The following is a 16,222-nucleotide window of genomic DNA, read 5'->3' on the forward strand; positions in this document are numbered from 1 at the left end:
GATGTAGATTGTCACACTGGATCAACACCTTGGAGTTTTTGAACAATTGCCTCTGGGGTTCAGGGTGTAATTTCAAGAGTTATTTTTCTTAGGAGATTCCCACTGCAGCTATTTACCACTTTCAGAGATTTTAAGGGTTTAATTTCAATAACAAAGAACGAGGGGGTTGGAGTCAGGGGATGTTAAAATTTTAAAACTCTCAAAGCTAATTCCAACTCTCCCATTTCTGGTTTTAACTGAAGCAGGACAGGGGGCAGGCAACCAACCTGCTCCCAGGAGGCGAGTTGGCCATTTAAATATTATGATGAGACTGCATGGCTCACATTTAACTAGTCTTTCAGGTTTACCACTGGCCGGCCCAATTTCTCAGGCCTCATGAAACCCAGCAGCTGAAGGGAGGCAAGGGCTGCTTCCTGGAAAAGTTGTGTCTTTTGTAGCACTGCTTGTGGGCCAGGAGGAGCAGAGTGCTTCCTCCAGGCCTACCAGCTTACCTGCTTCCCTGCCCGCCATTGGACATCCAAAAGTACCCTATGATCAGACCAGCACCCCACCAACCCCTCTACCCCCCGTTCACCAGGGATCGGTGACCACACCCCTAAGATCTAGATTCCTGCCCCACATATCCATGACTGCAGCTATAGACTCCCTACCTGCTCCTGGGGCTGTGGCCTCCTCCAGAGCTTTCATCAGAACTGGCAGAGGCTAGAAATGTAATAGGTTTTAAGCAAATAAAGCGGGGGTGGGGCAAGAGATAACCAAAGAGAAGGCGTTGATAGGACAAGGTCACAGAAAATAACTGACCAGAAGGTCATGGAGCAAAGGCAAATGGTATGTTAATGGTGTGGTGAAAGACAAAGCGTTAGTGCAGAGAGGGTGTTAATTGACAAAAAAATAGAACAACCTGGCCCAAAGCACAAACATGACAAAAAAAAGCAGTGGGTAGGCATATGGTTAAAAAAAAGTATGATGAAACAAAATGAAATAAAATAAACAAAGAAAAAAGAAAAAAATAACTAAAAATTAAAAGGGGGGCCCCTCATGCTCTGAAATTATTGAACTCAATGTTCAGTCTGGCAGGCTGTAGCGTACCTAATCAGTAAATGAGATGCTGTTCCTCAAGCTTGCATTAATGTTCACTGGAACACTGCAGCAATCCCAGGACAGAGATGTGAGCATGAGAGCGGGGGGGGGGAGTGGGGGTGCGGTGTGTTGAAATGGCCAAAAAACGTAAACTCAGGGTCATGCTTACGGACTGAGTGGAGGTGTTCCGCAAAGCTGTCACCCAATCTACGTTTGGTCTCCTCAATGTACAGGAGACCACATTGTGAGCAGCGAATACAGTATACTAAATTGAAAGAAGTACAAGTAAATCGTTGCTTCACCTGAAAGGAGTGTTTGGGGCCTTGGATGGTGAGGAGAGAAGAGGTGATTGGGCAGGTATTACACCTCCTGCGATTCCGTGGCACGGTGCCGTGGAAAGGGGGTGAATGGTTGGGGGTATTGGAGGAGTGGACCAGGGTATCGCGGAGGGAATGATCCCTTCGGAATGCTGACAGGGAAGGGGAGGGGAAGATGTGTTTGGTAGTGGTAGTGGCAGATTTTTTATAGTCTGTTAGAAAGAAAGAGCTAAATCAATCATAGTCCTTTTCTTAATTCAAATGACCTTGTGTTAAGAGGTAAGAGATCCTTTATATTCATGTTACACAGCATGACAAGCACATTATAATGAAAGTACTCCCTGCTACACGTTCTTTATAAAAGCAACAAATGAAAAGGTAAGAAGGAAATGAAAGAAGTCAAAGAAAACTAGAAAAAAACATATGCTCCTGGGTTTAAATAGCAGTATTGGCAAAACAGGATTGAAGGTAATTCATCAATTAACTTGATGTTTAAGCTAAGTAGCACAAAATACGTACAAACATATGAACATACAAATTAGGAGCAGGAGTAGACCACTCGGCCCCTCGAGCCTGCTCCTCCATTAAATAAGTTCATGGCCGAACTGATTACTCCACATTTCCACCTACCCCGATAACCTTTCACCCCCTTGCTTATCAAGAATCTATCTACCTCTGCCTTAAAAATATTCAAAGACACTGCCTTCCACCGCCTTCTGAGAAAGAGAATTCCAAAGACTCACGACCCTCTGAGAGAAAACATTTCACCTCATCTCTGTCTTAAATGGGCGACCCCTTATTTTTAAACAGTTACCCCTGATTCTAGATTCTCCCACAAGGGGAAACATCCTTTCCACATCCACCCTGTCAAGACCCCTCAGGATCTTATATGTTTCAATCAAGTTGCTTCTTACTCTTCTAAACCCCAGCGGATACAGGCCTAGCCTGTCCAATCTTTACTCGTAAGACAGTCTGCCCATTCCAGGTATTAGACTAGTAAACCTTCTCTGTACAGCCTCCTAAATAGTTTAAACTGTATATTAGCGCACTGAAATTCAGATGAGTAATTTATCAGTCAAGGAAGCTTCTGTTAAAAATGCATGCTACTATGAGGTTGTGCAATGATATAAAAAAAATTGGCATTGTTTGCCACGGTGGCTTAGAGAAGATGAACAGTGGCATTGGCCATGGAGTATTGGAGATGTGAATGAGTCATGTTGGTTGCAATATGAGTGCTTTTTTATGCAAAAACCACCAGTCGCTGCATATTATTCTATTCTATTGAGGCTGGAGTTTACAGAATGAGGTTGTAAAAAGAGATCAGGACACAGAGAAGAAAAACAAGATTAGATCGATTGGCCCATGATGTCACTGTTGATGTGGTTATTTCCTGATTACATTTTCTATCACCAAATGCAACCAATATTTCCTTCCGATGAACTTGAAACTCCTGTATCAGAGAAAACATTCCAGTGATTGTTAATTGGAAGAATAAGCCACTATTTTAAAGCCTAAACATGTTGCTTCAATTTTGAATAAGCACAGCTTGATGTTTGGAAAGCTATGTTAGTAAGTACCAGTATTCCTGAGATTGCAGACATGATGGTGGTTACAGAATATTCAACAGAAATGCCATCTCCTGGCAACGTGACATGTCGCAGGACAGTGCCGTGGATAATCGCTCCGAGAATGAAGTTCAAATGTCCAGTTATAATTAAGGCGATTCCTATTTTCATCAGCTGCTTTCTATCCAACAGATTATCTGAAACACAAGGAAATGGAAAAAGCTATGAAATGTAGAGATGTGCTCCCGCGCATTTGTCATTCCTCACTTTTAAAAAGCAATTTGATGCCGTGATGGGAGGAGACAAATGGCCTTTCTTATTTATAATTGATCTTCCATCACACAATGCTGACCTACCTTCCCCCATGACATAGTTAAATGAAGATTGCACCTTATTTATTGAGAAGGTAAATCAGGGTAGCAGCACTGAAATTTAATTTCATCAGCCACCTTCACTTGGCACCCAGACTGAAAACAAAATGTTGTCCCAAGCAGTCATTCGCAGTTTTCATCAACTGAGTGACACTTTGCTATGTGTAGGGTCAAAACTGGCAAATTTCTCCTGGGGAGGGAAAATAAACTTGATTCAAAAATTTATTATTTGACAGGAGATTATTGTTTAATCTTGTCTATGTGAGATCGCCGGATCACTACAGATGAGGACGACTATTCATCACATTTTACTTCATATATCCAAAAAGAAAAGCGACACTCCACTCATCATGCCATTCAATATGTTCTTGAATACCTCAAGATTTTTTGCCTCAATTCTTTTAGCAACTCTATTCCAAATGTTGATTATTCTGTGGGTGAGGAAATTCTTCCTAAAATAAATCCTACATTTGCCCTTCACCAATTTGAATCTAATAAATGAGTTCAAAATGTTGATTAGACCAATGTTAAGAGTACCCAGTTTTGGGTGCGATATCCAGATAAGGAGGCCCAAAAGAAAAGAAAGAAAGATATAGATAGGATATTAAAGCCCTAGAGACTACAGAGTGAAGATTAATTTGGATGGTTCCAGTGTTGGGAAACTATAATTATTAGATACTGGGACTATTTCCACTTCAATAGAGAAAGCAAAGAAAAAATTTACTAAAAGAATTTAAAATGATCAAGGATTTTAATAGAGTAAATAGGGAAGGACTATTTCCTTTGGTTTGCAGTCAGTGATGAGAAGTCATCAATTTCAAATCCTCACAGTGAGGACAGAGGTTCAGAAAAAGTTCTTTAACAAGAGTTTTTGCAGCATGAAGTGATTTGTAGTTGAAGCAGAGACCACTGCATTCTTAATATGAAATAGGATAGATATTTGAAGCAGAGGAAATTACAGAGTTATAAACCTCTATGTTGCTAGGCCTATTGCCCTACATTTTTAGTTTACAATGAAGTAAATTTGTTTTGTACTTTGTTTCAATCTTAGAGACAATTGTTCCATCAAAAAATCTGACTCGAGTTTTAAGAGAATAATAAATATGATTTGGATTTAATTTCAAAATATGTTATTTTGTGCTCCTATTTAGGTCCAAATCCAACAATGCTAGCACTCACCGAGTACATAATCCAGGCTCCCACTTTAGTACAGTACTGAGAGAGTGCTGTACTATCAGAGGTGCTGACTTTCAGATAAAATGATAAAACTCGGCTTCATCTGCCCTTTCAGGTTAATGTAAAATAACCTGTGATGCTGTGTTTAGAAGAGATAGGGGCTGAATTTTATAAGCCCGCCACCGAAATCGCAGGCAGTTGATGGCGTTTTTAAAGGGATTTGAGCCCTATCATTAAATTTAAATATTTAAAGCCCAAGGAAATAAAAATGAATAAAGACATTTCTTCTGCCCCCCCATAACAATTAAGTTAATTACTTGCCCTCTCCCCCACCAAAACACTTACCTTGTCCACCTGACCTTCCCTCCCCCCGCCCAAAGTGCATAAACTTTAACCCCAAACCCTTCCCACCATCCCCTACACCAATGATGTTACTTTGACCCCCATCCCCCAATCCCACCACACTGAGAAACTTACTTCCTCCCCACGTGTTCTGCCTCGTTTCCCCGGATGAGGATCTAAAGGTAAGGAGTGTTGGCCACTGGGCCAAAGATCGGAGCGGGAACTCAGGCCGGGACATAAGTAAATTAACGCATTCATTTACATTTATTTGAATATGAAAATGGGGGTCCCGTCGCCAAGCGGCTGGGGGCCACCACGGGGCCTCGCTGCACTGGCAATATCGGGCTGGGCCCTCCCGGCATCAGGGTGCATGGTGGCCCTCTCCCACCTCCCCCCGCAGCCACCACGAAACCCGACGTCGGGGGGGGGGGGGGGGATGGGGGGTCTGTAAAATCCAGCCCAGTGAGTTTGTCTGCTGTCCTGGCCAACATTCATCCCTTAAACAATACCATTAAAACAGATTATTTGTTCATTTAACTTACTGCTGCTATATTTCTGTACATTACAATAGTGACGACACTTCAGAAGTACTTAATTGGCTGTGAAGCACATTGCAATAACCTGAGGTGCTGAAAGGCACCATATAAATGCAAGTTCATTCTTTATTTAATGCTCCGGATTTACTTTTCCAATACAGTTAACATCTATACATACTTCCATGAGGACCGCTCTTAGTTGCTTTGTTTTGAGGGAAAAGACCTTCAATTTCTCTGATTTATCATCCTAGCTCAACCCGTTGATGCTGGGGATCAGCTTGGTGACTCTTCTCTGCACTGTCTCCAGGGCCTGAAAGCATCTCTTGTGTCTTGGTGATCGAAACTAGCTAAAGAAACCGATGTTTTATGACCAGCATTTTAACATAACTTCTTCTGATTTATAATCTACTGATTTGGCAAGTTATTTCACATGAACATACAAAATTGCCAGACAGGAAAAGACCAGCCAGTCTATCAAGACTGCCCAACACCATCGTGACTAGACTCTTCCCTCCCCTGACCTCCGCCCCCATCTGCCTCACACCCACAACGGCAGAGGACATACTTTTACTTTGCTAGTAGTGTAGTATTTTACACAGGTATTTGTAATAAATTTCTTTGCTGATTTAGATATTCTATCTAGCTCCTTTTGTAGGTTACAGCATCTCACAATACAAACTACCCCACCCCCCCGACCTGTTCCCTTCCCCCGACTACCCCCACTGACCACTTGGCATTGTCTGTAAATGTGATTAACTTTACAATTGAGTTTGAGTCGGGATCATTAATATAATTAGAACCATCGGCTCCCATAACTCAGCCTTGAGGTATTCCACTTGGTACTTCCCTCCCACTTCAGCACCATCCCCCTACCAAGTATCTGCTGCTTTTCTTTTATTCTGCTGATCATCTGCAGATTGTATCTTGAATTCCCATTGCTTTGCATTTATGCAGTGGCCGCTTGTGACAGCCTTTGTAAAAACCTTCCTGAAGGTCCAAATATACTATGTCATAAGAACATAAGCACAAGGAGCAAGAGTAGGCCACATAATCCATCGAGCTGGCTCCGCCATTCAATAAGATCATCACTGAACTTGTACATCAACTCCACTTTCCCACCTATCTCCATATCCCTTGATTCCCTTAGTGCCCAAAAATCTATTGAACTCAGCCTTCAATACACTCACCGACTGAGCATCCACAGCTCTCTGGGGTAAATATTTCCAAAGATTCACAACACATTGAGTGAAGAATGTTCTCCTCATCTCATTCCTAAATGGCCAACACCTGACCCTGAACCAATGATCCTTAGTTCTACACTGTCCAGCCAGGGGAAACAGCCTCTCAGCATCTACAAAAGCAAAATACCTCAGATGCTGGAAATCTGAAACAAAAACAGCAAAATGTTGGGAATACGCCACAGGTCAGGCAGCATCCGTGGGGAGAAAAACAGAACTAAGTTTCAGGTCGATGTGACCTTTCATCAGAACTGGCAAAAGTTAGAAATGCAACAGGTTTTGAGCAAGTGAAATGCGGAAGGGGATAAGACGATGAAAAGGGAAGGTCTGTGACAGGGTGGAGGGAGGGGCAGATTAAATGACAAAAAGTTTCATGGTATAAAACCATGGTTCATTTCCAGTGTTCTGTACCCTTTCAGTGTTTAAACATGAAGGTAATTCTCAGGTAAGTACCACAAATGAAAACCCTCCCACTTATCTAGTTATCTTTGTAAACTGGTTAGATTTTTAAATATATCCATTTGCAAATGTCCACAATGGAACACTCTACATTCTCCATTTCCGCAGTCAAAACAGTGCAGTAAGCATGCTGGGGTGACGCACACCAACTAGATCCCCTTGGAGAAGGGCATCTGCTGCTTAACATTGGTGTTAATGTAATTGGTCTGTTTTCAGGTTGATGATGAGTCACCATTCATTTCCTCAGCCTGTGCTTGTTTTTTTGTCTGTTCAGACATGACATCTTTTCCTGGCTGTCTGAGGCTCTTTGCCCAGCAGGCAAGTCAAGAAAGTGAAAGCCTCTCCTTTTGTGGTAACAGGCAAATAGAAAGGACAGAAAATACTGACATTTGAACCCAGAGCAGTGTGACTGGAAAAATCGGGTTTTGACTGCAAAACAATTAAGCTGACAGGGCAAGATGAATGGAAATATTTGGTTCATTAAAATTGACCGTTGCACATTAACTTGGCTGCTAAAAATTTCACATAGGAAACATTACTGCTTTATAAGGCCAGCTTTCATTGGTCCCTATCACATTATGGAGTGTTCATTCAATCATGGTCAAGTTAAAATATGTGTAATTATTCTCACTTTAAGACTTTACTGAGATGGCTGGAAATTCATCTCGGCAAGCTAATTTGTGATTTTAGTTACCTTGTAAAACTGTTGTTTGTTTCTGTCCTGTACTTTGCACCATGGTTTGGGTTGAAAGTGGATTTTACCAATGTGATTCTTTCCAAACTGACTGTGTTTAATATTTTTAATGTCTTTATCCAAAAGCATTTAGTACAACTATGATAAATAGGAGTTTTGGTACAATCTCGATCAGAAGAAATTCTACATCTTTTTATTGTCTATTTCTGTGATGTGATTGGCCACTTCAAATTTAACTATTCCAGCATCTTTTTAAATATGCTGGCACATCTCGTATACAGAATGTCACTTTAAAGGTATAATTCCTATGCAAATCAAGTAGAAACTAGTAAGTATACGGTCTAAAAATAAAACAGTACCCAAAAGTGCTCAGCAATGTTTTTTTTTTACTTGTTAAGTACTTCAACATGATGAGGCCATTTATGTCAAAATGCATCATTCTGCCACAAAAATGTGACTGCATTGTTTGCATGGCATTGGGATTTAAACAGACTGCAATGTATGGTTGTCCTCCCTCGTGAGGCATGAAGACTTATTGCTTGCCTGCCATAGTTAGTTCTCTGGCTTCCAGTGTATGCTTGAAGGGGAAAAATACCTAACCTTCCTATCACATGAGATTATTGACATTTGGGTTTGACATACACCAAAAGGTTTTAAACATTAACTCTCATTCACAAATAGAAAGAATACAAAGGTTATCAGTATGACCTCGCTATTTTGTTAAACCTATCCAACAATAAACACGAACCTCAGAGTCCAATTAAAATACCAACAAAAACTGTTAAATTTGATTAAATGAAATACCAGGTCACTGGCATCTTGACTGAACAGAATGAGAGTGGAATGGTGGGAGGTCTCACGAGGCTATCAGTTGAGTAGTGTCATTTAAACCAGAGATGAGATAATTTTGACTTTGTGTGATAGTGTAAAATGGGTGGTAGCGAAGCAGCAGCCTGTTTTACACCTCTCCTGATGGATGTAAAATAGGCTGCCAATTCGCTATCACTTGTTTTACAATATTACACAATAAAAAGTACTCCCAGAGATACCAGTTTATTTATCTATGTAAATGCTGAATGACTCACATTCTATAATAGAACCATCTGGAAATGTAATTTGTGTTAGAATTGTCCTTTGTGTGGCATTTTTGCCACATCTGATACGAGCAGTGCTGTTACTATTGGCAAGGCAGCCTCATGTTAACTATCTGAAATTTTCACATTAAATCCAAATATAATGGGCGAGCTAAGCAGCATTAGGTTCCCAAAGCATGGGGAAAATGGACAGGATTTTGGTGATGATATGCGAGTCAGAATGGAGGTGGGCAGGCATGGGATTTTCCAATAAAAGCAAAATACTGCGGATGCTGGAAATCTGAAATAAAAACAAGAAATGCTGGAATCACTCAGCAGGTCTGGCAGCATCTGTGGAAAGAGAAGCAGAGTTAACGTTTCGGGTCAGTGACCCTTCTTCGGAACTGACAAATATTAGAAAAGTCACAGATTATAAGCAAGTGAGGTGGGGGTGGGGCAAGAGATAACAAAGGAGAAGGTGCAGATTGGACCAGGCCACATAGCTGACCAAAAGGTCACGGAGCAAAGGCAAACAATATGTTAATGGTGTGTTGAAAGACAAAGCATTAGTACAGATTAGGTGTAAATACACTGAATATTGAACCGCAGCAAGTGCAAACCTGAAAAGAAACCTGAAAAAAACAGTGGGTAAGCAAACTGAACAAACTAAGATGAAATGAAATAAATGCAAAAAAAGATTGTAAAAAAATGTAAAAAAGAATGTAAAAAAAAGGAAGAAAAAATAACTAAAAATGAAAGTAAAATGGGGGGCTGTCATGCTCTGAAATTATTGAACTCAATGTTCAGTCCGGCAGGCTGTAGTGTGCCTAATCTGTAGATGAGATGCTGCTCCTCGAGCTTGCGTTGATGTTCACTGGAACACTGCAGCAATCCCAGGACAGAGATGTGAGCATGAGAGCAGGGGGGAGTGTTGAAATGGCAAGCAACCGGAAGCTCAATGTCCTGCTTGCGGACTGAGTGGAGATGTTCCGCAAAGCGGTCACCCAGTCTGCGCTTGGTCTCCCCAATGTAGAGGAGACCACACTGTGAGCAGCGAATACAGTATACTACATTGAAAGAAGTACAAGTAAATCGCTGCTTCGCCTGAAAGGAGTGTTTGGGGCCTGGGATAGTGAGGAGAGAGGAGGTAAATGGGCAGGTATTACACCTCCTGCGATTGCAGGGGAAGGTGCCCTGGGACGGGGACGAGGTGGTGGGGGTAATGGAGGAGTAGACCAGGGTGTCGCGGAGGGAACGATCCCTTCGGAATGCTGAAGGGGAAGGGAGGGGAAGATGCGACTGGTAGTGGCATCACGCTGGAGGTGGCGAAAATGGCGGAGGATGATCCTTTGGATACGGAGGCTGGTGGGATGAAAAGTGAGGACAAGGGGAACCCTGTCACAGTTCTGGGAGGGAGGGGAAGGGATGAGGGTAGAGGTGCGGGGAATGGGTCGGACACGGTTGAGGGCCCTGTCAACCACAGTGGGGGGAAATCCTCGGTTGAGGAAAAAGGAGGTCATATCAGAAGCACCGTCATGGAAGGTAGCATCATCAGAGCAGATGCGTCGGAGACGGAGAAACTGGGAGAATGGAATGGAGTCCTTACAGGAGGTAGGGTGTGAAGAAGTGTAGTCGAGGTAACTGTGGGAGTCGGTGGGCTTATAATGGATATTGGTAGACAACCTATCCCCAGAGATGGAGACAGAGAAGTCGAGGAAGGGAAGGGAAGTGTCAGAGATGGACCATGTAAAGGTGAGAGAAGGGTGGAAATTGGAAGCAAAGTTGATAAAGTTTTCTAGTTCGGGGCGGGAGCAGGAAACGGCACCGATACAGTCATCAATGTACCGGAAAAAGAGTTGGGGGAGGGGGCCTGAGTAGGACTGGAACAAAGAATGCTCGACATATCCCACAAAAAGACAGGCATAACTAAGACCCATGCGGGTACCCATAGCGACACCTTTTACTTGAAGGAAGTGCGTGGAGTTGAAGGAGAAGTTGTTCAATGTGAGAACAAGTTCAGCCAGGCGGAGGAGGGTGGTGGTGGATGGGGACTAGTTGGGCCTCTGTTCCAGGAAGAAGCGGAGAGCCCTCAAACCATCCTGGTGGGGGATGGAGGTGTATAGAGATTGGACGTCCATAGTGAAGAGGAGGCGGTTGGGACCAGGAAACTGGAAATTGTCAAAATGACGTAGGGCGTCAGAAGAGTCACGGATGAAGGTGGGAAGAGACTGGACCAGCGGAGAAAAGATAGAGTCTCGATAGGAAGAAATAAGTTCAGTGGGGCAGGAGCAGGCTGACACAATGGGTCTGCCGGGACATTGAGCTTCCGGTTGCTTGCCATTTCAACACTCCCCCCTGCTCTCATGCTCACATCTCTGTCCTGGGATTGCTGCAGTGTTCCAGTGAACATCAACGCAAGCTCGAGGAACAGCATCTCATCTACAGATTAGGCACACTACAGCCTGCCGGACTGAACATTGAGTTCAATAATTTCAGAGCATGACAGCCCCCCATTTTACTTTCATTTTTAGTTATTTTTTCTTCCTTTTTTTTACATTCTTTTTTACATTTTTTTACAATCTTTTTTTGCATTTATTTCATTTCATCTTAGTTTGTTCAGTTTGCTTACCCACTGTTTTTTTCAGGTTTTTTTTCAGGTTTGCACTTGCTGCGGTTCAATATTCAGTGTATTTACACCTAATCTGTACTAATGCTTTGTCTTTCAACACACCATTAACATATTGTTTGCCTTTGCTCCGTGACCTTTTGGTCAGCTATGTGGCCTGGTCCAATCTGCACCTTCTCCTTTGTTATCTCTTGCCCCACCCCCACCTCACTTGCTTATAATCTGTGACTTTTCTAATATTTGTCAGTTCCGAAGAAGGGTCACTGACCCGAAACGTTAACTCTGCTTCTCTTTCCACAGATGCTGCCAGACCTGCTGAGTGATTCCAGCATTTCTTGTTTTTATATGGAATTTTCCAATGCTGGCTGGCTTGCCAGTTCCCCACTATGTTCCCAACCCGCTGCCATTTTCCAGGAGACCAGTTCAGGCGTGGTATGGTTACCTGCCCACAAACGATAGATAGCTCGTTAACTCAATTAAGAGGCCAATCAAGACCATCAATCAGAGGCCGACTGGAATTTTCCAGTCAGCCAGCAGGCTCCCCGCAGCGTTGAGAGACTTGCAGATGTCAGGAGGCAGTCTCCTGGTGGCAGAACGGGGTGGGGGGTGGGGGGAGGGGGCAGCGCTCCAGGATCACCTTGAGGACCCCCTCTACAGCTGCCATACCTACTTGGCCAAATCAGCAGCCATAGGCAGCTGTTGCCATTTATTTTCTTCAATTTTGCAAAAAGTGCTGAGTGAGTGCCTCAAGATGGAGGCGCCCTCTCTCTCACTTACCTGCAACAGCAGGCTGCAGTTCCTTCAGTGGTGGAGGGCCTCCGATTGGCCCACCAGCTTTTCGAGAGCCTGTCCGGCTATCTTAATTGGACAGCGAGCCTGGCCTCTGCCCACCAATTGGCCAATCCTGCAAAAACCGCTGTCGGGTGAGTATTCCCGACAAGGTGCCGGGTTGGGACCTGCATTTGATCCCACCGTCGGGATCCTGACCCCAAATGTAAAATCCTGCCCATGTTTTTATATTGACATGCAGCAATATAGAAACCTGATAAGATAGAAAACAATGTCCTTGTGGAATGTTGGATCTCTTTGTGGACCTCAGCTTAAAACCCCATGGATAAGCACATGATGACTTAAAAAGAAAATACTGTAAATCAATCATCAGACTATAGCTCTCATTATATTAAGCCAAACTGGCATTTTCCACATTTTGAAGATGTTAAACATGCACACTATGGGCTGAATTTAATGCTGCTGTTACAAGTGGGAATGGTGGCATGAGGGGGACGGAGAACCCCGACAGAACCATCCGCCGGTAAAGCTGGGCTTGTGACATCGGTTCTGAATTATGTCAGAGGCGGGAAAGCACCAAGGTGGCACTGCCACCCTGACGTGAACTGAATCTCATTTAAATTGCTGAGCAGATCATTGTAATGAATCTGCATCTAATCCACCTCAATTTCATTGTGAGCTTGTGATTTAGTGGACGGTGGGCAGCAATCGCGTGCCTTCAGGTTTACGGCCATTAAGAGCTGGCGGCACCAAGGTGAGAGGCTTCAGTACTGCGACCGGGAGGTAGCCATGAACAGTGCTACATAGGGGAAGAGGGGGTTGCAGAGGCCATTGTCGGACTCCGATGCAGTGTGCTCTGCAAGAGGGGAGGAGTTGAGGTCTCTGACAGGGGACCTGGGTCTCAGGGTCTCCAGCAGGGAGTCCGGGTCTCTGATGGGGGGCGGGGGGGGGGGGGGGCGGTTCCAGGTCTTGGGGTCTCTGACAGGGGGTTCCAGGTCTCAGAGTCTATGACAGTGGGTTCTGGGTTTTGGGGTCTCTGACGGAGAGTTCCAGTTGTCGATTGATCTGCAGTGGGGTGGGGCGGGGGCCTGGGTTTGGGTGGCTGTACTGGGTGATCAGACTTCTGTGTGAGATGTTTGGTCGCCCATTTGCTGGAAGAGAGGGTCGGCATTCAGCAAGGGTGGGCACTGAGGGCCAACAGGGAGACTGCCAGGAGAAGTGTCAAAAGCTTAGTTGGCAGGACAGGGTCCTCTCTGCATCGACAGTGCTCTGAAGGCCCACTGGTCACCTGGCATGGGTCTCATGCACCCTGTCTTTTTGGACCCCCTGGCGTAATGCGGCGTCTCCAATGGAGGGAGAGCCAGGAGGCAGCTGTGCCTGCACATGAAGCTCCACGACAAAAGCAGCAGCAGCTGGCAATGCCAAGAAGGGCCCACCAACGCCAAAGAGTATTCCTGACTCAAATCAGCTACCTCTAAATGTCCGAGCGGTATTGTCAGCGAAGACTACGGCTCTCCAGAGAGGCCGTCACTGGCTTATGTACCCTGCTTCAAGACGAGTTGTGGCCAATGAGATTTGGGGGTCACCCTATGCCCATGGCCCTGAAGATCACAGTAGCACTGAATTTTTACGCGTCTGGATCTTTTCAAGGTTCAATCAGGGACAAATGTCGGGTCTTCCAGGCAGCAGTCCACTGCTGCATCAAGGAAATGACCAATGCCCTATTCAAGAGGGCAGGCGACTATGTGCACTACTGGACCGACCCTGACAGTCGAGCTGAGAGGGCTATCAGATTTAGGACCATCGCTGGATTCCCCCAGTACAGGGTTTGATAGCTTGCATGCATGTGGCCACAAGGCTCCCATGGACCAACCAGCCACCTTCATCAACAGGAAGGGCTTCCATTCAATCAACATAAAACTTGTCTGCAACCATCGAAAGAGTTTCCTGCAGGTGTGTGCCCACTTCCAGGGAAGCAGCCACAATGCTTACATACTTCAACAGTCCCATCAGTGATACAACGTTTTTAGCTCCTTGCTTGCCTTCAGGAACAGATTCTTGGGACAAGGGCTACCCATGGAAGACATAGCTACTGATGCCTGTAAGGAACCCTCGCAATGCAACGGAGGGGAAGTACAACATTTGCCACAGCTCCATTGGAGCGAGCGACCATCAAGCAGGTCATTGAGCTGCTGATGATGTGATTCCATTGCCTAGATCAATCTGGTGGAGCTCTGCAGTATGTCCCAGTGAGGGTCTCGCATATCGTGATGGTCTGCTATGCTCTGCACAATCTAGCACTACAGAGGGGGGAGACCATGCAAGATGAGGACATGATTGAACGCCACTCCTCCACAGACAAGGAAGACATGGAGGAGGATGAGCAGGCAGCATTGGATGTTGAAGCCCTTGCACCAGAGACCAGGCAGATTGAGCGAAGGGCCAAGGAGGCAAGAGACAATCTCATAATCACCCACTTCCAGCCACCATGATGGCCTCTCAGAGAGACACTAATAAAGTCTCACCTCAATGCATGTAGACTGTCGCCTCCTTTCCATTTGTGTTCCCTGACTGCACCCAGCTGCAAACTGCGCTCATGCCCAAGGAAGATCAAATGTTAATGAGAGCTGTGGTTTCACTGACATTCCACTAAGGGGAAGTCAGCTGCTCACGATTAAGGCACAATGGAATAATGACTGTTACAGAATGATAATTAATTACATGAACAAAATGATCATTAATTATGTAAACAAAAGAACTCTATAATTATCATTACATTTCAGATGGCAGACACCCATGAATCCCCAAGTGTGGCTAGGTGGTTTTCTTAATATGTTTGCGAGTGCTCCTATGAGGTGTGATCCCAGCGACAGCAGCCGGGCTGGAGGCTGCTGATTAGGCTTCCCTTCAGCCTGTGATGACTTCGGCAGCCATCCTGGAAGGCCCCAGCTGCCTGAGGCTTTCCTGCACTGGTGCCAGATTCTCCTCAGGTGTCGTAGTGCTGGAGCTGGACTCACTGGCGGAGAGGCTAAGAAACCGCTGTCCACACTCAGAGTGCCCTGAGGGGAGTTCCCAGCTGTGGAGGTCAGCCCCTCCTCCTCCCTTTCAAGGCTCACTTGAACCTCCCTGCTCACCAGAGAAGGACAAGGGCCTGGAGAATACTCCAGGTGCCTCGGCCTTCTCTCACCTTGCCACTACTACATAGAGCTCATGGCCAAGGCAATGGTGTGCAGGTCTGTGCACTTCTGTAGAATCTGGCTCTCCATGGGGGTCGCCAACCTCTCGGTGGAGGAAGCTATTGCACTCAGATGCCTGGGACACAGCAGCACTCATTGGCATGGCTGAACTCTTCCATTGTCTGCGCATGGCCTCTGGCATCTCCACCAGATGTTGCCTTACCTCTCTCTGCAACTCCAGCATGCCCTGTGCTGTTGACAGCAGAGGCTCGTCATGAGCCTGGCCCTCAACATGTGCCAGGCCATCCACAGTCCTCCGACCGTCAGAGGCTTCGGCTGTCTCTGCCTCAGTCAGCTGCTCAGACGTGTGTGCGGTGCTCTAACCAGCTTGTGACCCTGATTCCACACTGAGCGGAAACCCACTGCATGAGAGAACACAAACATGTGTGAGTTAGGATTATCAGATCTTGACATGCCAACCATGCATCATGGGCATCTCCAGAAGTGAACCGAATGTCAATGGAAGTGAATCTTCACTCTCTTGCGTGGAGACTCCAGTCTCAGTATCTGATATTGTGTGACTGCCCTGTGTTCCCGCCAGCTCTGGTGCCTCCCCCTCAGCCATGGAGAGAGGCCTGAGTTCTGGCATCTCTTTGCCAGTCTGTGATGTCTCCCTCCTGTTATGGGCCCTCTTGTCCTGCAAGTGGAAAGAGGGAGATAGTCATACCTCGCAGAGAGATGACAGTTCTGCTAGTGGCAGCACCTCGTCCCGTACTGGGG

General features: G+C 45.2%; 1 protein-coding gene across 1 annotated transcript in view; it reads right to left on the reverse strand.

Moving 5' to 3' along the window:
* The window catches only part of LOC137347162 (keratinocyte-associated protein 3-like), a 47,635-nt gene that overhangs the window by 15,517 nt on the left and 15,896 nt on the right, over nt 1-16,222 (reverse strand). The window contains exon 2 of the mRNA XM_068011330.1: nt 2,975-3,159. Coding sequence (XP_067867431.1) covers nt 2,975-3,159 — 185 coding nt within the window. The remainder of the gene's footprint in view (nt 1-2,974; nt 3,160-16,222) is intronic.

Source organism: Heterodontus francisci, chromosome 31, assembly GCF_036365525.1.
Source record: "Heterodontus francisci isolate sHetFra1 chromosome 31, sHetFra1.hap1, whole genome shotgun sequence".
In the NCBI taxonomy this organism is placed as follows: domain Eukaryota; kingdom Metazoa; phylum Chordata; class Chondrichthyes; order Heterodontiformes; family Heterodontidae; genus Heterodontus; species Heterodontus francisci.